The following is a 26,286-nucleotide window of genomic DNA, read 5'->3' as shown; positions in this document are numbered from 1 at the left end:
GTTGGAGGATTGCATGGCCCTGCTGTAGGACCAGCCAGATATATTTTCGTCTGTGTGTCTGTCTGCCACCCCTCATCCCGCTTTCCTGCGTGTCTGGGTCCCTAAGCCAGCTTTCCCCGACCCCCCTACTCCCCAGAGGCTGCCCTCACCTGAGCTCTGCTGAAGGCCGACTGCTAAGATGCAAAGGGAGGTTGATGTCAATGAACTTTAGGCTCAAGTTCATCTTCTGGCCCAGTTGTCGACTCACAGGCAACCCAGTCTCCTTACCTCCTGCCAAGCTGGGGGTCTGAGGGGCCTCTCTGAGCTCCTACATGCTGCAGCCCTACAGATGAGGCAGCACTTTGGGGAAACACTGCTTGTGTCCCCACGTAGAGTGGGGATGCAGCCGGGGGGCTGAGTGGAGAGATCGCCAGACACCGCCGGATGCAGAAAGAGGCTGAGGAACCAAGCCACAGAGAGGGTCCCCAGGGGCGGCCGAGAGGAAGAGGCCATGGCTGGGGGCCCTGAGGGGTGAAGAATCCCACTCTGCTGTCCCCGGTGGGCTGGCTGCTCCCCCCCACCACTCCCCACCGGGCCCCCAGGGGACCTCGCTCTAATAATGTATTTGATCGACTCGCTGGCCGCGTACAAGCGATTATTGTCTTGTCGGGAGTCAAACGTATCGATCCGGTGAGAAATATGAGCGGAGCAATGGGGCCCGTGTGTCAGTTACCAGCCCCGCTGGCCCTGGGGAGCCCCCTACGTCTCCTTTAATTACCGCTCAGCCCTGAGCCCAGCCTGGCCTCCCCTGTGCCGCCTCCCTCCCGGGCTCCCTGCACCCCCAGTGGCCCCCCCGCTGCTCCCCAGCTCCCAGGCCCTACCCGCCTTGCTCAGCATGGCCTGAGGCTTCTTCTCCAGCTGAGAGGCCACCATGTCTCCTGCCCAGGCCTCCCCGTTCCTGGCTGCCAGGCCCTACCCACCCAGTGTGGCCCAGACTCTGCCCCTCTGGCCTCTCTTGGGCAGGTGGAAGTCTCAGGCCCATTCTTCTTCAAGATGCCCTGACTCCAGCTCAGGGACTCAGTTCTGGTCTGCCAGAGGTGATAATAGTGGAGCCAGCATGGGAGGCAAGAAGGGGGGGGGCGATTTCACCCCACGGGGAAGCGTGTATGGCTTTCGGCAGCTCTGCCACTCAGCTATAGACCTGGGAGGACAGCACCGGAAACGGGTGGTGCTTCGCTCCCTGCTTTGGGTTATGTCTCAAAGCTCGCTCCTGACATGGATGATGCTGATGTCTAGGGTGGAGCACGGGGGTGTTTTGGTGGGAAAGAGGTGGACCAGGAGGCAGGAGGTCTGAGTTGGAGCCCAGCTGATGCTGTATGGTTGGTTTCTGGATCTCCTCAGTGAAATGGCCTTTACAATATGGAATCTTGTGGAGTGTAGCTAGAGGGGGAAGTGCCCCCTCTGTGTGCAGATGTGAGGACCACGGTCATTCCCGTGGACTGGGTCTGCCTGCCTGGGCGTGTCTGTGTGCACAGGGCCCGTGTACAGGCAGAAAGGCACTCACGAAGGTCTGCCTGTGTGTTATATCGTGCGTGAGTGTGCGTGGGTGTGAATGTGGGCACACATGGCCAGGAGGTGTGCCTGGGTACCCTTGGGTAGATGTGTCCTTGTGCCCGTGTGTCCGCGTGACGGAGCGCAGGAGGGGGATCTGTACACGGGAGTGTTGGTGAGAAGCGTTGGTGTTAGGGCCTGTGCGCAGAGGACTGTTCCCGTGTGCCTGGATGTGCACACGTGTGTGTGAAGTGCTGGGGTCCATGTGTAGAAATACTTGAGCGTGTGTATGAGAGTCCAGGCGTCCGTGTGCGCGCGCGTGGTTTGGGGGGTCCCTCAGCGTGGGGCGCAGCGAGTCCTGCAGGGCCCGCAGCGGGCAGGTGGGTTGTTTGGAGGCTCCAGGCGGCCCTGCAGCCTCGGACCGGGCGCGGGGAGGAGGAAGAGGGCAGCGGGCTCGGCCGCGTCTTTGTCTGCGCCGCCGTGGGCCGGGAGTCCGGCGCCTTTGTGTGACCCTCGCAGGTGTGCGCGCGGGGGCGGGGAAGGGGACTGGGAGCGGCGGGAGGGGCTCCCTCCTCCGCAGCCGGCCCCGCCCTCTGGCCCATTGGCTGGGCGCTGCCGCCCTCTGGCGGGCGCGGAGGGAACAGCTGGTCCGGGAGCGCCGCAGCGCGACGGGCCAGCCAGCAGCCCCGGGACCGCGTACTTCCCTCCGCCCCAGCCACCTACGGCGTCCGCATTTGCCCCCTGGCAAGCCTCTTGCTGCTCCAGGGCAAGGCCCGGACCTGCCGCCGGTCCTACCACTGTCCACGGGTACCGATTCTCCTAGTGGTGGCCCCGGACGCCTCACCTGCGGGCAGATGCACGGCTGGGTTCCCAACTCCCCACAGCCTGCGGAAGCCTATCGCGAACACCTCCTGCTGCCCTGCTTCTTGGCTTCAGCGTTTCTTGGCTCTGGGCCCTTGGGGAGACCACCTCACTTCTCTGGTCCTCAGTCTTTTTGTCTGTAAAATGGGGCAAATAATGAGCGCCTCCAGAGATGATGCCTGTTAAATGCGAGGTGCCGGGGGCCTAGCATTGGGAAAGCCCCCCTCCCCCCACCCAAAACTCCTAGCCAGTATTTTAGTGGTGTTGTTATGGGTCCACCTTCTCCCCCAGACCCACATGCCCTGCTCCAGAGGTGTTGGCGAGGTGGAGGTGGCACAGGGGCTAGGGGCACCTTCTGGGGGCCCAGCCGTAGGAGTCAGCTCTTCCGGCCTGCTTGCACTCTGCGCCACTACCCTCAATTCCCCAACACACACACATGATTTGGGGTCCGCTGCCTGCTGGGGTGGGCCTTCGGGCACGGGTATTTGACCTTCCGAAGGGGGCGGGCCCTGTGGTTTCCTCCCTGGGTGACTTCCGGCGGAGAGGGCTTGGCCCCCAGAGAGGGCGGGGAGATGGCACAGTCGTCCCCCCAGCCCTGCGGGGCAGGCAGCATGGTTCACTCCAGCATGGGGGCTCCAGGTAAGGGGCCCAAGCACTGGCAGCACGGTGGGGCTCGTCCTACCGGCCGGTTGCCGGCAGGCCCTGCCCCTCCTCTTCAGCTGTCTCCTTTGCCCTTTGACTCTGTACCTCAGCAGCTGCCTCCTCTTCCCATCCTGGGTTCCCACCTCCAGCTCCTCTTTCCCCTCCCCTTTCACATCCGCACGGGGCGGGGTGGGGGGGGGGAGTGGGCGCCAGGGGGGCCTCCGACCTGTTCTGAGGGGTCTGGGGGAGGAGGATGGAGCCAGGTGTCGGTAGCAAGCTCCTGTACAGAGGGCCGGTGGGTGGGCGACATGAGTGATCCTGGGGGAGGGACGGACTGCACAGGGGCTGGACGGCTGAGTTGCTGGACCTTTGAGTGTGTGCGTCTGTGTCTGTGCGTGTGCGCGGTAGCTCCGAGGCTTCTGTGTGCGACTGTCAGGTGTCCCGTGTGCGAAGGGCTCCTGTGTGTGTCATTATGGGGGTGGTAGCCTTGGCAATGCTCTCTTGGTTCACTTCCTCACTTCGTTCGCCTGAGCCGTCCCCTCCTCGGGGTGGCCTTCCCTGCCTGCCCCGTCTAAACCGCCAACCAACCCCGCCATTCTGAGCCCCTTCACCCTGCTTTATCTTTTCTTCATGGCACTTAACACTGCCTGAAAATTTATGACGTGTTTGTGTGCTCATGAGCTGCCTCATCCACCAAGTGTCAGTCGACTGAGTGAACGTCGTGCGCGAAGCACCGCGCAAAGCGATTTGTATTTGTTGGCTCATTTGACATAATGTGTCCATCTCTGTGTGATGATAGTTGTCTCTCCGCGGCGCTGATGGGAGAGTTAAGTGAGGTAATAGGTAAATGCTTAACACGGGGCCTGGAGCTCGGCAAGCGTCCGTACTTCGAGGTTGCTTTGTTTGCGGCCCTCTAGGTCTGACGATGGGGATGTGTGGGGCTGTGTCCCGTTTGTGGGTGTCTGTGGGGGTGATTGGTTTGGTGCGTGTGTGCGGGCACCCCTGTGATCTGTCATCGACATGTATTTATTGAGCAGTTCTGCGCTGGATGTTGGAAATAGAGCTGAAAAAGGCAGCTTCAGGTGTGTCCTCCTGGAGTCCCCAGTCCGGAGGGAGACACAGAGCTGTCACCAGACAGGGAAGGAGGCACAGGCTGAGGGGTCACGGCTGGGACAGGGGGCTGGGGGAGCCCAGGAGACTTGCCCAGTTCAACCGATGGGGTGTCAGGGAGGGCTTCCTGGAAGAGGGCATGTCTGGTCTGAGATGTGAACGATGAGTGGGTATGAGTAAGGCAAGGGAGGCAAGGAGGGGGGTGAGATGGAAGGAAGGCCACTTGCCAGATGCTGTGTGATGATTTACTGAGGTGACTATATATGCAGCTGTGGATGTGCGTGTGTGTGTGTGTGCGTGTGCGTGTGCAGGGTGGGCACAGGGACCCCGGGCGTCTGTACACGCGTGCCGTCTCTTCCCTGTCTGGGGTTGAATGGGGGCTTTGTATGTGTTGGGCGCTGGGTTAAACCCTTTACTTGGGATTTCTCACCGAGTTGCCCTGCCTGTGAGGCCTGCCCTGGGTTCCCTGGCGTGGACATGAATTAATACATGTGTGACCTCGGCTGCCCGAGGTCACTGCTTGGTCTTGGGCTCTACATCTGTGACCTGAGTTCAGGGGTCCACCTTGGCCGTCTCCCAGGAGGAGGTGCCTCTGGGAGTGTGAGTACATGCATGTCTGTGTGTGTGTCTATCTGAGTGACCTGTGTGTGTGCGTGTGTGTGCGTGTACATCTTGTGTGTGTCTATCTGAGTGACCTGGGTGTCTGTGTGTGTACGCACATCTGTGTCTGTGAGTGACTCTGGGGCGTGAGCGTGTACATGTCTGGGGGTGACTCGGTGTGTGAGTGTGTGTAAGCGCAGGTGTGCCCACACACGTCTGGGTGTGTGTTTTGCATATCTGCCTGTGTCATTGTGTCTGGGCTTGTGTCTTCATCTGCAGACATTCCTGTCTGGGATCTGTGCACACCTGTCCCTGTGTGCGTTTGCACGGTCTCCGTCCGTGTCCAAGGCCCTGCCTGGCTGTGGCTGCAGTGTCTGTGGCAGCTTTTGTCAGCGCAGCTGTAGGGCCACCTCTCTTGTTGTGTCTGCTGCCTGTATCTCCCTCCGTCCCTCCTGACACTCAGAAGTGTTCAATCCCTGGAGGCCACCCAGGGACAGCTGCGGGGTATGGGGGTGTGAAATGCGACTCCCGGGGAGGCTGGGCTGGGCCACTGGTCGAGCAGAGGTTCCCGGCAGTGCAGACCCTGCCCACAGGGGCTCCCAGGCCACAGCCTTGATTGAAGCAGGCTTTGTAGACAGGGGACCCAGGGGACAGGCCAAGCGGGGCCAGGAGGGGTGAGGGGAAGCCTTTGGGCCCTCTATATTTAGCCCCATTTTCGGTAAGTGCTAACGAGAAGCTGGCCCAAGTCTGCTAAAACCGGCCGGGGGAAATGCAGAGGAGAAGTGAAAGTCCGGGGAGGGAAGGGCGAGGAAGGGTGGAGGGGACCCAGCGTCCCAGGCCTGGGGCGGTCGGGCAAGTGAGTGTGAGCCCAGGGGCGTGGCCGCCCCTGGTGGGTCTGACCCGAGGCTGGTGGGGCTCTGCATGGCTTTTGCCTGCCTGTCCCTCTAAAAAGTGGCACCCTGCCTGCGATGGGAGAAGGGAGGGGTGACCGTCAGCAACCAACCAAACTTTCCTTGAGAATGAACCTGGCTTTGAGGGGGGGGCCTTCTGAAGGCGCCAGGGGGCCGTAGCAAATTAGAATCACCTGGAGGAGGGGGGCTTAAAAGTTTCAGAAGCCTGGGTCTCTGTCCCAGTGAAATCAGAGCGTCGGGGGAGGGATTAGGCATCAGTATTTCTCTAGAGTCAAAAGAGAGAGAGAGATTGAGGGGGGGGGGAGGCTGAGACAGCCTCCAGGATGAGTGGCCTCAGCAGGCCCCTTGCCGGGGCCGCCACGCCCTCAAGAGTCCCCATTAAGACATCACTTAGCTTTGGGTTGTGGTGGAAATGGAGTTCCCTATTCATTGCTGGTGAGGATGATTTCACGAGACCCTTTTCTTGGGTTGGGCTCTGATGGAGGAGAAGGAGAGGGCAGCAAAAGAGGCCTGGGCGAAGGACAGCTCTGACCATTTTGCTGTTGGCCCAGCTGAGCGCTGCAGGGGTGCGCGGGCTGTGTCGGAGCTGGGAGTAGTGGGGGGCAGGATCAGTGAGAATAAGGGAAATAGAGTGGTGGAAATATCCCCTCAAACCGCTTTTTCCTCTTCAAGAGGGGATGTTACCTTAAATGTTTAGGTTGGAGCTGCCTGGGGACCGGGGCTGAGGGTCGAAGTGTCAGGTGACAGCAGGGAGAGGAGACTCTTTCATGCTTCCGTTCATTCCAAAGACACAGTCCCAGACTGTGCAGCCTGGGCCCTAAGGAGCCCACAGTCTGGGGCGGGGGTCGCTGTCCAGGCTGTCAGGGTGTGTTAGGGGGCAGGGGGATCCCAGACGAGAGAGGCACTGACCGCCTGGGCAGTCAGGGAGGACCTCACAGAGGAGGTGACGTGGAGCTGGCGCCTTACAGAGGAGCAGGAGTTTGCTAGTCGAGAAGGAGAGGGTCGCCCCAGGTGGGAGAAGAGCAGAGGCGAAGGCCTGGAGGAGGGAGAGCAGAGCCACCCTTGTTCATTCGACCCACACATCCCGTTGGGGACCCCAGATGAGTCAGAGCTGCCCCTGAGGGGTTCCTAGCCTGAAGGAGGAGACATTCTGGGGCCCAGATGGCGACAGCCTTTAGGACAGTGACAGGGGAGATGGAGCCAGGGTGGAGGGAACAGGGGAGAGACCCTCTGCCTGAAGTCATCGGGGGTGGTGACTTCATGGAGGACAGAACCCGTGCTGGGTCCTGAAGGATGAGTAGGAGGTCGCCAGGCAGATAGAGTGGGGATCGGCGTTCCAGGCAGAAGGACCAGCCCACGCCAAGGCCTCAGGAAACATTTGTTAAATGGCAGACAGACAGCAGGACAGAGGCAGGAACAAGTAAGAGACAGAGAGAGCTGCAGGGAAGGACGGACGCTCAGCAAACATAACCTGTTCTTCTGAGCTGGGTGATGCTGGGGACCCAGCGATGAGTCAGACCAGGCCTGCCCGCTGGTCTAGTGGGAAAGGACTGGGACACAGGTGACCACAGCCGTGCGGGCTCGGGGCTAGGACGGCGAGAAGGCGCGACCAAAGGAGGCTGCATTAGTTTGCCAGGGCTGCCATAACAAAGTACCCCAGACTGGATGGCTTAAACAACAGATATTTTTTTTCTCAAAATTCTGGAAGCTAGAAGTCCAAGGTCAAGGTGTCAGCAGGGGTGGTTTCTTCTGGGGCCTCTCTCCTTGGCTTGAGATGGTCGTCTGCTTCCTGTGTCTTCACATGGTCTTCCCTTTGGGCAGGTCTCTGTCTCAATCTCCTCTTCTTATAAGGACCCGAGTCGTATTGGATCAGAGCCCACCCGAAGGGCCCTAAGGGTCTCATTTTAACTTCAGTACCTCTTTAAAGATCCTATCTCCAAAGACAGTCATATTCTGAGGTCCTGGGGTTTAGGTCTTCAACATAGGAATGTTGGGGGACACAGCTCAGCACCTAAGAGAGGCCAAGAATAAGCGTGGACTCTCTGGGGTGGAGGTGAGGTCAGAGGCCACCCTGGTCTGTGAGCAGGAGGGGCGTTCGCTAGCTAGGTGGTGGGTAAAGAACCTGAAGGTCTGGACTCCCCGTCAAGCGGGGAGATACCTGCCGTGGCTGAAGAGAAAGTTGCATAAGTGGCAAGAGATGGGCTGCAGAGGGTGACAAGGGTCACACCCTAAAGGCCAGGATGAGGAGCCTGGGCTTTTCTTAGGAGACGGGGAGCCACGCAAGGGTTCAGGGCCAGGCGAGGAGCTCCCGTGGCAATGTGGACACTGGCTGGAGGGAGGGGCCGGGGAGGGGGCTGGGGCACGGCTTTCAGGGATGCTGGGAGGGGTGGGATTTAGGGCCACGTTAGGATTTGTGGTTGCCTGGAGCAGGGCCAAGGTCTGGGAGGTTTAGAGCCAGGATCAGGCAGGACTCCTGCGTCTGATGCACCAGAGTCAGGAGGGGGCCTCATCCCCTGGCTCCGTTTGTGACCTCCTGTGTCTCTCAGCATCCTTAACCACTTGCTGCCCCCTTCCCAGTGCCTAGAAACAGGGCCTGAGCATCTGGACACCTGCACCCCTTATGCCTTAATAGGACTATATGCTGGCTTATTATTTTTACTGTTATTAGCTTAAGATTTTATTTATTTATTTGGTTGCACCGGGTTTTAGTTGCGTCAGGCAGCTTCCTTAGTTGAGGCTGGCCGGCTCCTTAGTTGCCGCACGTGGGCTCCTTTAGTTGCAGCTCAAGGGCTCCTTAGTTGCGGCTTGCTGGCTCCTTAGTTGCAGCACGTGGGTTCCATTAGTTGCAGCTCAAGGGCTCCTTAGTTGTGGCTCGCAGGCTCCTTAGTTGCGGCATGTGTGTGGGATCTAGTACCCCGGCCAGGGATCGAACCCGGGCCCCCTGCATTGGGAACGTGGAGTCTTAACCACTGTGCCACCAGGGAAGTCCCAACTCAAAATGTTTTTCTTTTTTTGTGAAAACATACCATACGTAAAGTGCTCAAATTTTAAGCGTACAGCTTGATGAATTTTTACACATGTGTAGACCCACATAACCACCAAACTGAACATTTCCAACCCCTTGCAGGCTTCCTCACACCCTCTCCCGGTTAGCACCCCCCAAAAGGTGCCCACTAATCTGACCTTTATCATCTGATGTCATCCTGCCTGTTTCTGAGTTTCATATAATCGGAGTCCTCCTGTCTGTCCCCTTTTGTGTCTCACGTCTTTACCCCGGCATCATGTTTGCGAGATTCAGTGTGTGTGATGCAGGAGTTGGTTCTTTGCCCCGGCTGTGGAGTATTTCGTTGTATGGATGTACCAGTGTTGTTGACCCATTCCCGTTAATGGGCCCTTGAGCTGTTTCCAGTGGGGGGGGGAGTGGTTATGAAAGTGCTGCTGAGAACACGTGTGCCGGGGGTGGTGGTGGTGGGCAGGGCGCTCCTTTCTCTTGGATGGATGCCCGGGAGTGGATGTGCTGGGCCACAGGGAACGGGCACCGCTCGCCTATCCAGAATTGTGCTTGTATTGATTTACACTCCCACCAGCAGTGTGTGACCTGGCTTTTTAATCAGGAATTTTAAATCCGAGTGGCGTTCCGTGTCGAGTAATTGCAAAATTTCTGGACTTTTTTTTTTTTTTTTTTTTTCAGTTGGTGACGCTGTCCCAGCTCTCTCTCTGGCTGGCCTTCTTTAAATATCTTGGATGCAGAGCACACTGGAGTTGGATAGCTCCTTTGATAGGGTGGGGTCTTGGTGGGGATTTGGAGTGAGCTGTAGGGGAGACTTTAGGGTCAGGGTCAGGGTCAGGAGTAAGGTCTGAGGCCGAGTTGGGAGTTGAGGTCAGATGAAGGACTCGGGCCGTCTGGACAGGAGCTGGGAATGAGGGTGGGCAAAGGGGATTCAGAACGGGTTGGGCAGAAACCCAGATTTGTACGGGGGTCTAGGACCAGGAAGGGCTGCGTTCAAGTGGGAGTCAGGGTGAGCTTGGGTTGGGACGACGGTGAGAGATGAGGTGGTGAGAGTCACGGTGGGCCCATCCGAGACGGTAGCGATACTGATCAGAAGTGGGGAGCCCTGGAGTCACAAAGACCCAGGTCCGATCAGGGTGCCTCTGCTGCCTCGCTGTGCTCTTGGGGAGGTGCCATGCCCCCTGGAGCCTCAGTTTCCTCCTCTGTAAAATGGGGGTAATATTAGCACCAGCTGCCGGCGTGAGCTCTGAATCATACTTGGCGCTGTGCTTGGCCCTGGTAACACTCACCTTCCCGTGACCAGCATCAGAGAGCTGTGAGGACGGGGGTTTGTCTCCACTGCTTTGTGTCCCCCGCCTGCCGCTGCCCTCGGCCACCTCCTTTCATTTCCTCCGCCCGGGGAACTATAGGGTGGGATTGCGTCCGTAGGGGCAGGGGCTGTAGGTTGGATTGGGGTGTGCGGCTGCAATTCAAGGCTGAAGTCCCAGGTAAGGTCTAAGATTAGGTCTGAGGACAAGGTCGGGGCAGAAGCGGATGGGGTCGGGGTCACAGAGATCAGAGAGGGGCCGCCTGTGTGCCGAGCGCCCGGAGGGGAGGCCGGTGGGAGTGGGGTATACGGACAGGAAAGTGGTGGGCCGGGGAGGGGGCCAGAGGGCGGCTGTGATTCAGCCAAGATCCGACAACTCGTTCCTTTGGGGATGCTGCAGTGCCCTCACACCTCCCAGGCCCTACTCAGAGTGGAAAACGTGCCTCACCGAAACCTGGTGAGGCAGGACGGGCGCCTGGGCGGCTGCCTGAGAGGAAGCCTAAGGCTGACTCGCTGCTCTGGAGCATCACCAGCGCCCCCCCCCCCCCCCCGGGCGGCCAGAGCCTCGTCAGGACCAACGGCCAACCTCTACACTCCCACGCTGCCCCAGGGCCTCACGGGGGGTCGGGGGCTGACCCTCCCTGCGCCACCTCCTGGAGGGGTGAAGGGGATCCCCAGGGCCCGAAGGCCCCTCTCCTGTCCTGCTGGAGGAGAGCAGAGGCTCTCAAAGCAGAGGGCATGTCTCCCGGAAAGAGACACTTGCAGGGCGGCAGGGGGTGTGGGAGTATTTGGGGAGAGGCTGGGGTGGTGCCGGAGGAGGGGCCCCAGAGCTCTTCAGGCTTATGCACCCTCACCCTACTTGCATCCCTCCTCTGTCCCCAGAAATAAGAATGTCTAAGCCCCTGGAGGCCGAGAAGCAAGGTCTGGACTCCCCGTCAGAGCACACAGGTGAGTGGGGAAGGGAGAAGGGAGGGCAGAGGTCACCACGGGCAGAGGGCAGGTGCGCCAGGGGAGTTTTGGGGGTGCCCCGTGACAACTCACCCGGTCCCTCTCCTTGCAGACACGGAAAGAAATGGACCAGACACTAACCATCAGGTCAGGAGGGAGTGGCTGGGCAGGAGGGGTGGGGAGGGGGAGGGGGAGAAGGGAGCGGAGGGGAGCTCTGTGGGGGAGGGGCAGGGTGTCAGAAGCTGCTTCGTCTCACTACTGCCATCTCCCACCCCAACTCTCTCTTTGCAGAACCCCCAGAATAAGACCTCCCCGTTCTCTGTGTCCCCGACTGGCCCCAGCACCAAGGTAAGCACCTGTCAGGGCAGCCAGGGCCTGGGGATAGGGGTCCCGCGATGGGCCGGGCTTGGCATTTGGGAGAGGGTCCCAGATGCCTGCCGAGGGCCCAGGGCCTGGTACCTCGGTGACGGGACTCCTCCCGCGGCCCCTTCTCACCCTCGGGCTCCCGCCCCAGGCCTGTGACTCACCAGGGCTCCTTCCCCTTCCCTGGGGGAGTGGGGGTGGCCAGGGAAATCCCCCCCAGAGCCCCAGGGCGATGAACAACAGGAAGCTGAGGGCCCCGCCCCCATCCCAACGTCCCTGACCGAACAGGGGCCGGCCCCGCCCCCCCAACCCCCAAGCACACACTCGGCCGGCCAGCGGAGGACTGGGGAGCCGGGAGGGGAGGGCAGGCCCAGTGAGGATGCTGGAGGAGAGGACGGTGGGGAGGCCGGAAGTGGCCACCTAGAGCACATGCCAGATCCAGATGGGGCCCTGCTCTTGGGCACTGCTGGGCTTCCTGGGGTGTCTGGGGCACAGGTCTCCACCCTCCAGTCTGGCGGGGGCAGCCGGCAGGTCCAGAGGCCTGAAGATGGCGCAGAGGGCAGGGACAGAGGAGGGGGTGCGGGCAGGACTCCTGACCCTGACCAAAGGTGGCAGAAGGATGGGACGGGGGCACCAGGAACTGCTCTGTGACCATGGGAGAATCACTCCCCCGCTCTGGGCTTCTCGGTTTCCTCTTGTCTACCATGGGAAATGGGGGTGGGGGGTGGAGAGGGGGATCTCTGAGGTCCCTTCCATGGCTGGTGTGCCTTGATCTGCTTGGTGGGCAGGTGTCTTGTTCTGAGGGCGCTGGACGGGACCCAGGGAGAAGGGCTCTGACCCCGACCATCTTAATCTCTGATCTCAGGCTGGGCTCTGGCCATAGTCCTTGGATCCGAGAGCATCCATCACCCCCACCCCCAGCACCAGCCCTCCCTCAGCTGAATCTTTGCAGCCTCTCCTTGCTCCACAGCAGCCCTGCTTCTCCCCTAGGAGACTAGTGGGGCCCAAGGAAGAAAGGGTTCTCGCTCCCCTTCCCCAGCCTGGGCCTGCTTCCCGGGGAAAGCCTGAGGCAGAGAGAGCAGCAGCGGCCTCTGACCCTGGGTCTCCATCCACACCTGGTCTCCGCTCCTGGCCTTTGCTGCCCCACCTCACTGCATCTCTTCTGTGTCAGTCTTTCCCTGATTGCAGTGATTCACGTGCTTCCATCATGATTTCAGACAAATAAATGCACACACCACCGTGTTCAATTATTTACATCATAATTTTGTTAAATTGGCTCAATTTAAAAAAAAAACATTTCATTATGGAAAGTGTGAAGCAGACACAAAAGTAGAAGGAAGACCATGGCGAAAACAAACCTCCAGGTACCTGTCAATCGGCCTCAACAATGATCAACTCATGAGCTGTCTTGCTTTTTCAACAGCTGAAATAAAACGTTTTTTAGAATGGAAATTTCATGAATGGAAAACCAGAATCACTTGCCATGGAAATAAATACAATGATTATTAAAAATGTACCCAGAGACTGTTGCCTACTGTCGGGTGTAAGCCTGAGACCGGTTCTCTGTTTGTTAAAAGGGGCGATTAGCCAGGGTTGGAAGGTGTTAGAGACGTCCTAGCACCTAATGGAGACTTAAAAGGGAGAGAAGGAAAGAGCCCTGAGAGGGATAGTGTTCTCACCATGGCACGCAATGTTGGTTTCTTAAAAAAGTTTTAATTAGAATATGACACACACGTAGAGCCTCAGTGTACAGCTCTGTGGATTTTCACAAACTGGACACCTGTGTCACCAGCACCAGATCAAGAAACAGAGCACGACCAGACTTCCAGAAGGCCCCTCATTTCCCCGCCAGGGCAGCCACCGCCCCGACTTCTAGTATCTACCGTTGTTTCACGCTGCATCCTTGTACCCCCTTAGACTTTCTGACACTTGTATCCTGTCCCTTGGGGCATGCCACTCACCCGCTGTTATTTGGCCCTTTCCCAGGCCTCTGTCTCTCTGTCTGTCTCAGTCTGTATTGCAAATGCCACGCTCGCTCCTGCCAAGTCACTGTGTTGTCTTACACAAGATGCTTTCCCTCTCTGGATCTCCTTTTGCAAAACACTGTTGGGACACTGGGCTGAAGGATGATCCCTGATGTCCCCTCTGGGCCTGAGAGTGTGCGACTCATCAAGCCACACCTCCCACCCCATGTGTCTTTCCCCTGCAGAGCTCTCAGGCAAGGCCACCATTGTCTGATATTTTCAGGTAGGAGAGGAAGAAGGCTGGGACCCCTCTAAGCTGGTCTGTCCTACATGGTGGATGCGAGATGCATCTGTATCCTCCACAGAGAGAGGAGGAGGGGCTCAGCGGACTCCAGGGTGGAGGCAGAGAGCTGGCAGCACCTGGGCCACATCTGGCCTGCAGACATTTCTTCTGGTCCTGCAGCATTTTTGCTTTGGTTTTTTTGCCGGCAGAAGCAGGGTGGGGCTGGGCAGGCCTCCCCTTCCGGCAGGCGGGCATGCTCTTTTCAGCTCACTCCGTCCACACTTGCCCAAATAATCACCCATTTGTGCTGTCTGCCTGCTTCCTTAGGCTTTGAATTCATGACCCATATTCTAAGGCGGTGGTTTTTATTTCATACCCTAATCCTCTTTCTTCCAATAAAGTCTTACTCCACTGGACAGATAAGAGGTGCACCTCTGGCTGAAGCAGATGAGGGGTGTGGCACATAGGACCCCCTTCTTGGATGTCCCGGGGCCCCCACTGGCATCCTTTCCCATTTTAAAGATGGGGAACCGACCCCCAGGAGGGTAAAAGCGCTCTCCGAAGGTGACCCTCTCCGGTTGGGAGTTTGGGTGCAGAGAGTGTTTAGCCTTTTCTGACTGGTGCGGAAACTGAGGCCAGAAAAGTGGCCCGAGGTCCCCGCGGGCCACTGCAGGCCTGGCCTCCGCACCCCAGTCTTCTCCCTTGACGGCGCGGGGCTGCCGTTGCCACACACGTGCCCTCTCTTTGGTTCACAGGCGGGCATTCTCTCTGGCCTCCACTTAACATTCTGGGGTCCCGGACCCTGCCTCTCTCCCCCCCAGATCAAGGCTGAAGACCCCAGCAATGACTCAGCCCCAGCGGCACCCCTGCCCCCCCAGCCGGTTCAGCCGCATCTGCCCCAGGCCCAACTCATGTTGACGGGCAGCCAGCTAGCCGGGGTAAGTACTTGGGGTGCACGGGGGCAGGGACAGGCCGGCCCCCTCCCGTCTGTTACAGGACTGGTGGCCTGGGGAGTCCCGCCCGGGGCCACGGCCACGGCCATGGCCACTCTCTCAACGCCTGCCTCTTGCCCTCCTCTGTCCTCCTGGAAGACCTGCCCCCTAACCCGCTTGGCTCAGGCGCTAACCCCTGTCTGCTTTCTCTGCTCCCCCCACGCCCCTCCTCCGGCCCCTGCCGCCCCCGGCCCGCCCACAGCTCACGGCGCTGATGCCAGCTCAGCAGCAGCTCCTCCTGCAGCAAGCGCAGGCCCAGCTCCTGGCCGCCGCGGCCGCCGCCGCCTCCTCTTCCTCCTCCTCCTCCTCCTCCTCCTCCTCCTCGACCTCGCAGCCCCCAGCCTCCTCCGGGGGAGGCGACCTGCCGCCACCACAGCCTGCCAGCCAGCCCCCCGGGACCCCACAGCTCACCCTGTCCCAACCCATCCAGCTCACAGCACAGGTAAGGGCAGCCCCGGGGAGCACACACCCTCCAGTGGAGGCCCCGAGGAAGCCGAGACGGTGCAGGGGGCTGGCCGGTCCACGCGGACCGTTCTGACCCCCGGCGCTGGGCCAGGCAGTCCCCGGCAACCCCAGGAAGCCTCGGGAGACGCTGCCGCCCGTCTCTCAGAGGGGTAACGCGAGGCTCAGGGGGAGGACACCCTCCACGCGATGGGCATGCCTGACTCTGCTTTCTGTGCATCTCGCTGAGGGTTCACAGCCACCTGGGAGGCCGACACGTTATCCTCAGTTTACAGCAGAGGAAAGCAGGGGTCACCTCCATGCATAGGACCCGTGTGGATACAAAAGAAAGGCTGAGAATCAGAATCGGTGCCCCACGTCGAGCGCCCTGGCTCATCCAGTGAGACGCTCTTTCAGAAAGGGGCCTGCGTTCTGTGAGTTAGGAAACACTGCATTCTCTCTTCCCATTTTGGAGACTTCTGGTCCACGTGGGATCATGCATGAGTGGCTGTATTAGCTTCCAGGGCTGCCATAACAAAGTATCACGAACTGGGTGGCTTAAAACAACAGAAATGTATCATCTCAGACCAGAAGTCCAAAATCAAGGTGTCAGCAGAGCTGGGGTCTCTCTCGAGGCTCTAGGGGAGAATCCCTCTTTGCCTCTTCTTGCTTCTGGTGGTGCAGGAACTTGTTGGCTTTCTCGTAGACGGATGACTCCAGTCTCTGCCTCTGTCGTCATGTGGCCATCTTTTCTCTGAGTGTGTCTGTCTCTGTGTCCAAATCTCCCCTTCTTATAAGGACACCAGTCATTGGATTAGGGTCCACCCTAATGACCTCCTTTTAACTTGATTACATCTGCAAAGACCTCGTTTCCAAGCAAGGTCATATTTCTAGGCACCAGGGGTTAGAACTCCTACCGTTTCTTTTTTTTTTAATGGCCGCACCACGCAGCATGTGGGATCTTAGCTCCCCGACAAGGGATCGAACCTGTGCCCCCTGCAGTGGAAGCATGGAGTCCTAACCACTGGACCACCAGGGAAGTCCCCTACCATATCTTTTTAGGGGACACAATTCAACCGTGAAATTGGCCAACAGACTTCCCATAAGGATGGTTGGCGGAGCAGGGTAGAAGCTGGACAGGCCTCCTCTTCCGACAGGCTGTTCTTTCCAGCCCACCCCTTCCTTCCACCTCTGCCCATGTCACCCATTTGAGCTGTTAACCTGGTTTCCATAGAGCGTTTGAGTCTGTGGCCCGTGTTCCAGGGCAGTGAAGGGCCTGGGGAGTCCTACAGCGAGGGATTGGCTTACGCCGTCTACGCCTGGGAGCTGTCCAGCACCCGCGAGGCTGTTCCCTTGACAGCGGTCGGCCTTCGATGGGCCGGTTCCACTGCTGACCAGCACTCCCATTTGGGGCTGTCCTTAACACTGAGTGCGTCTCTGTCTCCTTAGATCTTCCTGCCCTTGGGCCTGGCTCTGCAGAAACGCAGAGCAATCTGGCCTCGCTAGCGACTCTTCCAAACAGATCTTCCCAATGCCTGGCTTGCCACCGTTGCCATAGGTAGTCTGTCGGGTGCTGCCTTTGTTCCAGGCACTATGCTAACGTGACCTCCTTGAATCCACAAATCCTCATCCTGGCCAAGGCGCCGGTGGTGGGGGCGTGGGCGGGCGTCCCGGGGAGGCAAAGAGACTTACCTGCACCAGGTCACACCGTGAGCTCAAGTGGCAGAGCCAGCCTGGAAGCCAGGCCTGGGAGTCCAGGGCTCTAACCACGTGATCTGGGGCTGCTGCCTCTAACTGGCACCCCTCCCACCCCGGCCACCAGAGACCCCAGCAGCCGGCGATGTGTTTGCCTCGTAGCACACGCGGCTCTTCACTGAGCGAGGTTGAGGCTCAGGGCTCCTCCAGTCTTGGTGTTCCTGCTCCTGTTCTCCTTTCTACCTGGAAGTCAGCCCCCTCCCTTTATCTGGAGAACTCCTCTCCGTCCTTTAAGCCCCAGCTTGGGAGCCTGCACCTCCAGGAAGTCTTCCATGACTTCCCTCCCTCCAGCTGGTTTGATTTCCTGCCTCCTGCCTCCTCTGCGGGCCCCCAGCCCATTGCCTCTCCTTCTGCCACAGCCCTCATCACCCAGGGCTGTGTCCACATATGCCCTCGGAAATGTCTGTTCAAGGAGCACAGGCTACAGGGAGGGAGGAGGGACGGGACGGGGCAGCCTAGCACAGACCCAGCCAGGCCCTCAGCCCCTGTGAGCAGCAGACACTCCTGTTCATACACCCCCCAGAACCACCTCTTCCGGACTCCCTACGGACACCAGCTGCAGCAGGCCGACCCTCTGCCACCTGTGACCTGCCCAGGCCCTGATTCTCAAGGTCCCCTCGAACCCCTCCTGTCCAGCCCTTTCCTCTCCCTCCTCCTGCCCAAGCTTCCCTCAGCTCTGATCTCCATCTGTCTCCTGCAAGTGCAAAGCTGGGCTGAAGTTGTTTTCCGGGAGTTCTGTCACCCTGTGATCTCACTTCCCCAGTAGACCAATGTTTATCCCGTACAGCCCACGAGCCGGTCACCATACCGCTCCCAGGCCGGGGTGGGGACCACCGTCCTTCTGCCTCGCTGCCCGCTGCAACCACAGCCGGCCTCGGCGCTGGGCTTGACCCTCTCCCCGGCCTGTGTCGCATGCCTGCCCGTGCAGCTGCCTGTGCCCGCCCAGCTCTGTCCTGCCCTCGTTTCGCAGACACTTCCCGCCCCCTGGGTCAGGCCCTGGTGGGAAGCAGGCATGACTCAGACCCAACCTTGTCCCCAGAGGGGCTCCCTGTCTTGTAGAGAAACAGACACACCAATGAGCCACTAAGAAATGCTTTACCTGAAAACTAATGCGAAAGTCAAAAAGCATCCATAACCCTGTCACTTTAAAATTACATAAAGTACGAAGGGAAAGTCCCCCTTCTGTCCCTCTAATGCCAACTTCCAAAGGAATGTTGGTCAGTTTGGCAGGAACCGTCCCTGCATTTCCCCAGCCTGTACAGAAGGGACAGTTATAATACAATTTTACCACTGACTTTGTTTTTTTTTTTTTTTTTTTTGCTGCACCCCTCGGCTTGTGGGATCTTAGTTCCCTGACCAGGGATTGAACGTGGGCCCTCGGCATTGAAAGCACAGAGTCCTAACCACTGGACCGCCGGGGAAGTCCCTATAATACAGGTTTACAATTTGTGTGTCCAGCACTCAACTCAGCACGATGCTTTCTACCGAGGGGGCCACACAGACGTTTACTGAATCAATGAGGGATGTTTTGCTGCAGTTTTTGAATCAAGGGTAGGGAAGACATCTCTCCAGGGGAATAATTCAGAATGCCTGGGGTAGGGTAGGCATTGACTGAAAATTTACATTAACTGTTAAAACATCATTTTGTAGTTGGAGAGCGGCGGCCGTGGGGGCGGGGAGGAACGTCCCTATTTTTGTAATATGACCACGGCAGATAAAGCTTGAGAAGATCTTTCAGGGGGGTAGGACCTAGTGAAGAAGGGTTTCCCAGAGAAACCTGCTGGATGTGGTGGGGATGCGGGAAAAGAAAGGGGGCTGTGTCCGAGGGAGTCAGGGAAGGCTTCCTGGAGGAGGTGGTATCTGAACTGAGGTAGGGGAACAAGTAGGAGTTTACCAGGTGGATGAGCTGGGGAAAGGGTTCCAGGCGTGGGACTGGTGAAGGCAAAGCGAGAGAGCAGGGCAGGCTTGGGGAGGTGAGGGGAGGGAGGCAGCAAAGCATGAGCCAGGAGGGGGTGTCAGTGGGGCCACAGCCGCACTCTAGGCTGCTGAAGAGGAAAAGGGACTGTTTGGCTTAAATCACAGAAAAGGCCCAGCCTGGAACATCAGGCCTGGCCCCAGGGATCTGTCTCCCTGTTCATTCTGGGTCGGGCATCATGGGTACCAGCGCTTCAAGACTTGCAGCCACCACCCCCCGCCCCAGAGAGAAAAAACACACCCAGGCCAGGTTTGAGTTGTTGCCCCCAACTCCCGGGAGGGTGGGGTCAGCCCCACCTGGGCTGCGAGACCTGAGAGTGGGGGAGGGCAGGTTCCCAAGAGGAGGAGGTGGATCCTGCTGCTGGAGAAGGGGCGGGGGATGCCAGGTCAGCTCAGCCACCCACCTGGCACCACAGGCCCCAGAGTCCAGGAGCTGGACCGGGCCAGAGGCATGCCAGTCACTGCAGGACTCCCGGGTTGGGCTCTGCTCTTGCCCGTCTGTCCTGGAATTTTAGCATGAGGTAGCATGGAATGTAGTGTGCAATTGGCAGGTAGGTGTTTTTTTCTCCCTATTGAATGGTTCTCTGCTCCACGGTGTTCTGCCTCAGTCGCCAGGACCTCGTGGGCTCCATGTGGCAGGGCCAACCTCTGGGGGATGGGGGTACGTAGCAGATCCGACGCTAGAGACAGGCTACCTCTGTCCGCCCCCCACCTCCAACCTTTAGAGCTTCCCCTAGTGGAGGGACTGGAATAATCATAGTCGTTTATTCATTCAACTAATACTTATCGAGCACCTTGTGTATGCCAGGTGCTCATTCATGGCCCCGAAGGGACAGCTGTGAACAAGGCAGAGGTGGCTGCCCTTGAGGACGTTATGTTCTAGTGGCGAGACAGTAAACATAGACAGAGGAAGCCACTTTTTTTTTTTCCTTGCCACACTGCACGGCATGCAGGATAGGGGATGGAACCTGTGCCCCCTGCGGTGGAAGCGCAGTGCCTTCACCACTGGACCGCCAGGGAAGTCCCAAGGGAGGAAGCCACTTTTAATGGGGTGGTCAGGAAAAGTTTCACTGAGAAGGTGGCCTTTGAGAAGCAAGACCTGAATGAGTCAGGCATGAAGAAGGCAGTGGGAGAGATTAGGAAAGGGCAACAGCAAGTGCAAAGGTCCTGAGGTGGAAACAAGCTTCACTTGTTCAGGGTACAGGGGAAAGTGGAATGGCTGGAACAGAGTGAGCGGGAGACAGATAAGTGGTGAGGTGGGGAGGCAGGCAGGACTGGCTTTTGCAGGGCCTCGTGGACAAGATCCAGGAGTTTGGAATGTGCGCTGGGTATGATGGGAGGTTGTTGGGGGTTCTAAGCTGGCGAGGGTCCCAACCGACCCTTTACAAAGCTCCCTCCAGCTGCTGTGAGGAGAATGGACTAGAAGTAAGGAGTGGGAAGTCCTTGCAGGCATCAAGTGTGGGGGCGGGTGGCGATGAGGGTGAAGTTGGGGTCCGGGATGCTATTTTGTGTGGATCCGATAGGTCAAGGGTGACTCTTGGGATTTTGGCTTCAGAGATTGGTGGTGGTGAGGTGGTTTCCTGAGCTGGGGGAGGCAGGGGAGGAACAGGGTGTTTTGTTGGAGGGTGGGGCTGGGGAACCAGGAGTTTCACTTTGGACGTGGTAGTGTTCAAAGAGTCTATTAATCACCCAAGTGGGAGACATCAAATAGGCAGATGGATATCTGGGGCTGAAGCTCAGTGGAGGGTCTGGGCGGGAGCTGGAAGTTGTAAGTTTTCAGGAAGAGGATGGACTGGTGGGGCTCCCGCCCTCAAGAGCTCACGGGGTGACATGAGGCGGCTGATGTGAGGGTGCAGTGCTAGCAAATGCTGCTGTTGGAGGAGTAGGTTGTGATTTCCAAAATGCTTTGAGAATAATAATATTACTCAGGCCTCAAAACAACCCCGGGAAGAGTTAGACATTATTACTCCCATTTTATAGATGACAAAACTGAGCCCTGAAATGACTCAGTTAAAAAGGACTGCCATTTACAGAGGACCACTTCAGTGAACCAGGGATCAGGCTAAACGTTCTACACCTGTTGTCTCATTTAATTGTTTAACAGCTCCATGAGGTAAGGATTATTGAGGTGTCACCTGAGGAAGTTGAGGCTTAAAGAGGGTAAGGAACTGCCCGTGGTCTCACAGTGCGTAAGGGACAGAGTCAGGTGGTCTGGCCATCTCCAGAGCCCAGGTGGTTCCAGGACACCGTGCACTGTCACCCTATACAGTAAGGCCCAGACAGATAGCTGGCTTCCTCTAAGTCACACAGCAAGAAGCAGGCACGGGAATTCCCTGGCGGTCCAGTGGTTAAGACTACGCACTTTCACTGCCAAGGGCCCGGGTTCAGTCCCTGGTCGGGGAACTAAGATCCCCAAAGATCCCACAAAACAAAAGCAAACAAACAAACAAACAAAAAGCAGGCACGACGGCCAAGACTCGAGCCCTCCTGGTTCTCAGCTGGAAGGGGTCCTTACACACGGAGGTGACCTTCCCACCCAGTGTGGGAACTCCCTGTGCACCATTCTGGGGGTGCAGTTTCACCCAGGACAGTGCTCACTGCCTCCCTCCCTAGACGGCCCCATCCACAATCGATTGCAGGTAACTTACATGGTCCCCAGACCCCATCCCTGCCCCACTCTGGACGTCACTCTAGGCTGTCCACGTCTTCGCAGCACGCAGTGTCCAGAACTGGTCAAAATTTGCCGTATCAGGGACGGCAAGTGGGTGTCGACGTGCGTGTCGACGCCGTCCCGCTGGGGCTGCGGGAGTGCAGCGTGTGAGGCCAGTCGGGGGGGGGGGGGAGGGGAGTCGGCCCTGCGCGCTGGGGTGAGGCAGCGCCCCTGCATGGCTCTGGGGCCCCCGGCGGCCTCTAGTTCCTGCTCAAGGCTGCCTTCTCCCCACCAGGTGGAACCAAGCCCAGTGGGTGATTACACTGCAGTTCACCCGTATGAACCCATATGTGTCACGTGAACTGTGTGTCTCCGTCTTTCTGCCCCCAGTCTGTGGCCAAGATCCCACCTGTGGCAAAGCACAGCCCGTCTGCCCCCAAACACCACCAGTCCTAAGGGTTACCTTATTCATTCACTGAAAATTCATGGATTGCCCGTTCCATGCCTGCACTGGGGCAGGGGAGTGAAGAGAATATAGCGATGAGCAAGAATTTGTCTCCCCGCTTCTCGGTTTTAATGGGCTGTGCTAGCTCTCTGTGCTGGTTTTTCTCACGGGTTAGGGACAGAGCAGATGATCCACTACGGGGCCCTGCGGAGCGCTGGCATCCCTCCGCCTACTCCAATTTCTCCACCCTGTCTGCGTCCTAACACGCCCCCAAGTGGCTTCAGCTGGCGTGCCGATTCAGCTGGCTCTAGGTTGTGGAGAAATGGCGCCTTCTACTGGCTAACCCCAGTCTTTTTTGGGGGGGGGGCTGCGTTGGGTCTTCGTTGCTGCGCGCGGGCTTTCTCTAGTTGTGGCGAAAGGCGACTACTCTTTGTTGCGGTGCGGTGGCTTCTTTTGTTGCGGAGCTCGGGCTCTAGGCGCGCGGGCTTCAGTAGTTGCGGCATGCGGGCTCAGTACTTCTGACTTATGGGCTTAGTTGTTCCGTGGCATGTGGGATCTTCCCCGACCAGGGTTCGAACCCGTTCTCCTGCATCGGCAGGCGGAGTCTTATCCACTGCGCCACCAGGGAAGTCCCTAAACCCCAGTCTTGAGGCAGCTCACTGTTCACCCAGAATCTTCTCTCTTTCTCTCCTTCTTGAATTCCTTTGCTCATCCAGCGTTTGGGGATCATCCAGCACGCCCAGGCACCTTTCTGCATGAGGGTTACAGTGAGGAATAAGGCAAACAAATCTGTGCCCTCGTGGAGCTGGCACCAACCCTTTTTGAGGAGACAGACAGGAAGCTGATGTTGCTATGAGGGAAGGAAAAGAGCATAATGTAAGAGAGCGACTAGGGGGAAGAAATCTCTGTGTCAGAGCAGGTGGCCAGAGGAAGCCTCTCTGAGGAAGGGGCATTTGATAAAGGCTTAAATGATGATGAGGGGCCAGTCATGTGCCGATCAAGAGCGGGGGGAATAGCACGTGCAAAGGCCCTGAGGTGGGGGTTTCTTTCTGGGTTCAGTGGCAGGAGGGAGACCAGTGTGGCTGGATGAGTTAGGGAGTGAGAGAGTCGTGGGAGGTGAGGAAAGCCGGGTCATGCAGGGCCATGGCAAGGAGCTGGACGTACGATCGATATTACAAATTTGATGAAGAGGGACTTCCCTGGCGGTCCAGTGGTTAGGACTCCACGCTTTCACTGCCAGGGCCCAGGTTCAATCCCTGGTCGGGGAACTGAGATCCTGCGAGCCACCTCACAGCCAGAAAAAAGAGGAAGACAAAATTATAAAACAAGATTAGGTATTGGGGACTTGGAAGGGTCCACCGTAAATGGCAGGCCTTGAAGCCCAGACTTCACTCACTGCCCGGGGCCAATCCAAGTGCGGAAGAGAAATAGCCAGGCAGGCCTTATTGGGTGGGTGGGTGGGTGGGTCTCAAAAGGGAAGGCAGAGTGGATGCAGTTTCAAAGGATATAGCGTAGGCTGTCAAACTCCTTAAACTGTATACTTAGATGATTAGCAGCTAGAGTGAGAAAGCTGAGAGGTCAGGGAGCATCTGAGGACTCTGTCCCCTTGCTAAAGCACACGGAGAAAGCAGAGGCCTTTGCAGGTGGACAGGGAACAGCCTGGAACTCTTGCAAGACGAGTGGTTGGAAAAGCAGGGATGCTGGGCGTAAGTGACTGCCCAACTGGGCGAGTTGGGGTGGGACACCTGGGTATTTATTCCTTTATTTGGACAAGGTAAATGTTCAAAATTCAAGAGTTACAGAAGGGTTTATAGCGTTGCCAGTTTCTGGTATCGTTTTTTAAGTATAATCTATGCATACCCAAGCAGGTGTCAGGATATAATTTTTTTTTTAACACAAACAGTAGCACGTCATACCCACTGTTTTGCCTCTTGAGCTTTCCATTCGACAGGACATCTTGAAGATTGTTCCATATCAGGACAAAGAGTGTCCTCAATCTTTTTGATGAACACATAATATTCTGTCATGAAGATCTACCCTAATTCATTCACCCATTCCCCGCTGCTACACATTTAGCTTGTTTCCACTCTTTTGCTAAAACACCGCTTGCTACTGGGAGTATCCTTCTAGTGAGGTCATTCTGCACAAGTGCAAGTATATCCCTAAGATGAATTCCTAGAAGTGGAGTGGCTGAGTCAAAGGATATGTGTACCGGTAATTTTGATAGACGTTGCCGGATTACCCTCTCACCAGCGATGTGCAAGAATTTTTGTTTCCCCTCACGCCCCAACATAGTGTGTCGTGCACTGTCGTTAGGTAAAAATAGTATCTCAGTGCAGCTGTAGTGCGCCTGTCTCCAAATTTCCCCGTATTATATGGACACTAGCCGTACTGGATTAGGCCCCACCCTAATGACCTCATTTTAACGGGATCATCTGCAAAGACTCTATCTGCGAATGACGTCACACTCTGGGGTTCTAGGGGGTGGTTATGATTCCAGCATATCTTTTTTTTTGGTGGTGGGTGGGGCGGAACACAATTCAACTCGTAAGAGTGCCAGAGAGTTTCCCAAAGTCTCTGTACCAATTTAATCAGCCGCTAGGGGCTGGAGTGTTTTAAAGCTAATCCCAGACATGATGTAATTTGCCTTGGGAGTGTTTTAAAAGGAAGGAAGCCTTGGACTGGTTTACATTTTTAAACGATCCTATTTGTTCTGTGGGAATATAGGACAAGGCAAATATTTCATCAAGAAAGAAAAGGTAAATAAAGAGCGAGCCCTCCGGTGATGACCCATGTAGGATGCTCCGGCCTCCTGGCTGCCCTTAGCTCAGGGCTGCACCCAGTGACCCATGCTCCATCCCTCTATGCCTTATGCCAGCCTGCCCTGTGGCGCACCCCTCGGGGCTCAGGCGATGCAGAGGGAAGAGCCAAGAGCCAGGCCAGGGCTCAGGCTGTCGTTCTCTCCACCCCCCTCCCTGCCAGGACATCCAGCAGCTCCTCCAGCTCCAGCAGCTGGTGCTTGTGCCGGGTCACCACCTCCAGCCACCTGCTCAGTTCCTGCTGCCGCAGGCCCAGCAGAGTCAGCCAGGTAAGGCCCTCACCCCGATGGCCTCCCCAACGCCTCCACAGAACTCTCTCCGTCCCCCTCACCCCCTACGATCCCTCTTGTCCCCCCAGGCCTGCTACCGACGCCAAATCTATTCCAGCTACCTCAGCAAACCCAGGGAGCTCTTCTGACCTCCCAGCCCCGGGCAGGGCTGCCCACACAGGTGAGTGGTCCACTGAGTGCGTCAGGCTGTGGCCAAATGGCGTGGAGTGGTGGTGAGTGAGGGTCTCCTCTCCATTTGCGCACGCCACCCCCCCGGCCACAGCCACAGGGGCCAAGATAGGAGTCAGGAGCCCTGGGGTCCAGCGCTGCTCTGCTACTAATTTGCTGTGGGACCCCAGGCAAGCCACTTTCCCTGTCTGAGTCAGCTCCCTCCTCCACAGAATGAGGGGTGTCAGCCAGACCAGTGGCTCTTAACCCTTGCAGGCACATGGACTCCTTTGAGAATCTGATGGATTATTTGAATCCGACCCCCACCCACTGCCCCAAAATGCACGTGTGCACAAACACAAAATTTCAGGGGGTTCACAGGCCTTTAGGGCATGAATGCCTCAGATCTCTTCCAGCACTCCAAATGGGGGGCGTTCCCTGAGGGTCTGTTGGGAACTAGTTCACAGACCAGAGACTGCAAACAAGGGCCCACACTCATTTAAAAATTGAGTTAGTTGTCAACAAAATTCCCAGAAAACGCCAGATTCCCAGCTTCTTTTGACAAACCAGAAGCTCTGGGAAGGCTGGATCTGCGTACACGTGGCATGAGCTCAGGCCCCCTCCTGGAAGGCGTGAGTTCTTCAGGCTGCCTTGGTCCTCCTGCCTGGTCCCCATGGCCTTTCTTGAAGTTTGCTGCCTGGGTTCTAAACTTTTTTTTTCTCTTTTCCTGGCCGCACCTTGGGGCTTGAGGGATCTTAGCTCCCCAACCAGGGATCAAACTCACGCCCCCTGCAGTGGAAGTGTGGAGTCCTAACCCTGGACCACCAGGGAATTCCCACTGGGTCCTAAACTTTAATAATAATTTTTCATGATTATGGATTTTAAAGTTCCCTCCTACCTATTTTTTTAAAACAGCCCTTTTAAAAAATATATGAACTGTTTCAAAAACCCCCAAAAGTTAATTAATTAAATTAATTAATTCATTCATTTATTTGGTTTTGGCTGCATTGGGTCCTCACTGCTGTGCGCAAGGCTACTCTTAGTTGCGGTGCGCGGGCTTCTCATTGCGGTGGCTTCTTTTGTTGTGGAGCACGGGCTCTAGGCGCGTGGGCTTCAGTAGTTGTGGCTCGCGGGCTCAGTAGTTGTGACTCACAGGCTTCAGCTCCGTGGCATGTGGGATCTTCCTGGACCAGGGCTCGAACCCGTGTCCCCTGCATTGGCAGGCGGATTCTTAACCACTGCGCC

The 26,286-nt window shown here is 57.4% G+C and overlaps 1 protein-coding gene across 11 annotated transcripts in view; it reads left to right on the top strand.

Annotated features, from left to right (window-relative positions):
• The window catches only part of POU2F2 (POU class 2 homeobox 2), a 75,543-nt gene that overhangs the window by 39,892 nt on the left and 9,365 nt on the right, over nt 1-26,286 (top strand). For 4 of the 11 annotated variants that reach the window (XM_067018237.1, XM_067018232.1, XM_067018230.1 and 1 more), the window contains exons 1-8: nt 2,963-3,030; nt 10,853-10,918; nt 11,031-11,065; nt 11,210-11,266; nt 14,350-14,466; nt 14,723-14,962; nt 24,768-24,873; nt 24,963-25,054. In XM_067018237.1, coding sequence (XP_066874338.1) covers nt 2,964-3,030; nt 10,853-10,918; nt 11,031-11,065; nt 11,210-11,266; nt 14,350-14,466; nt 14,723-14,962; nt 24,768-24,873; nt 24,963-25,054 — 780 coding nt within the window. In that variant the 5' untranslated portion in view covers nt 2,963. Of the gene's footprint in view, nt 1-2,947; nt 3,031-10,852; nt 10,919-11,030; nt 11,066-11,209; nt 11,267-14,349; nt 14,467-14,722; nt 14,963-24,767; nt 24,874-24,962; nt 25,055-26,286 lie in introns of those variants that run through there. The other 7 variants (XM_067018240.1, XM_067018235.1, XM_067018234.1 and 4 more) reach the window with 3 other exon arrangements.

The sequence above is a fragment of the Kogia breviceps genome, chromosome 18, assembly GCF_026419965.1.
Source record: "Kogia breviceps isolate mKogBre1 chromosome 18, mKogBre1 haplotype 1, whole genome shotgun sequence".
Taxonomy (NCBI): Eukaryota; Metazoa; Chordata; class Mammalia; order Artiodactyla; family Physeteridae; genus Kogia; species Kogia breviceps.
The sequence above is the reverse complement of the archived record's forward strand: the minus strand, read 5'-3'. Positions and strand labels throughout refer to the sequence as shown.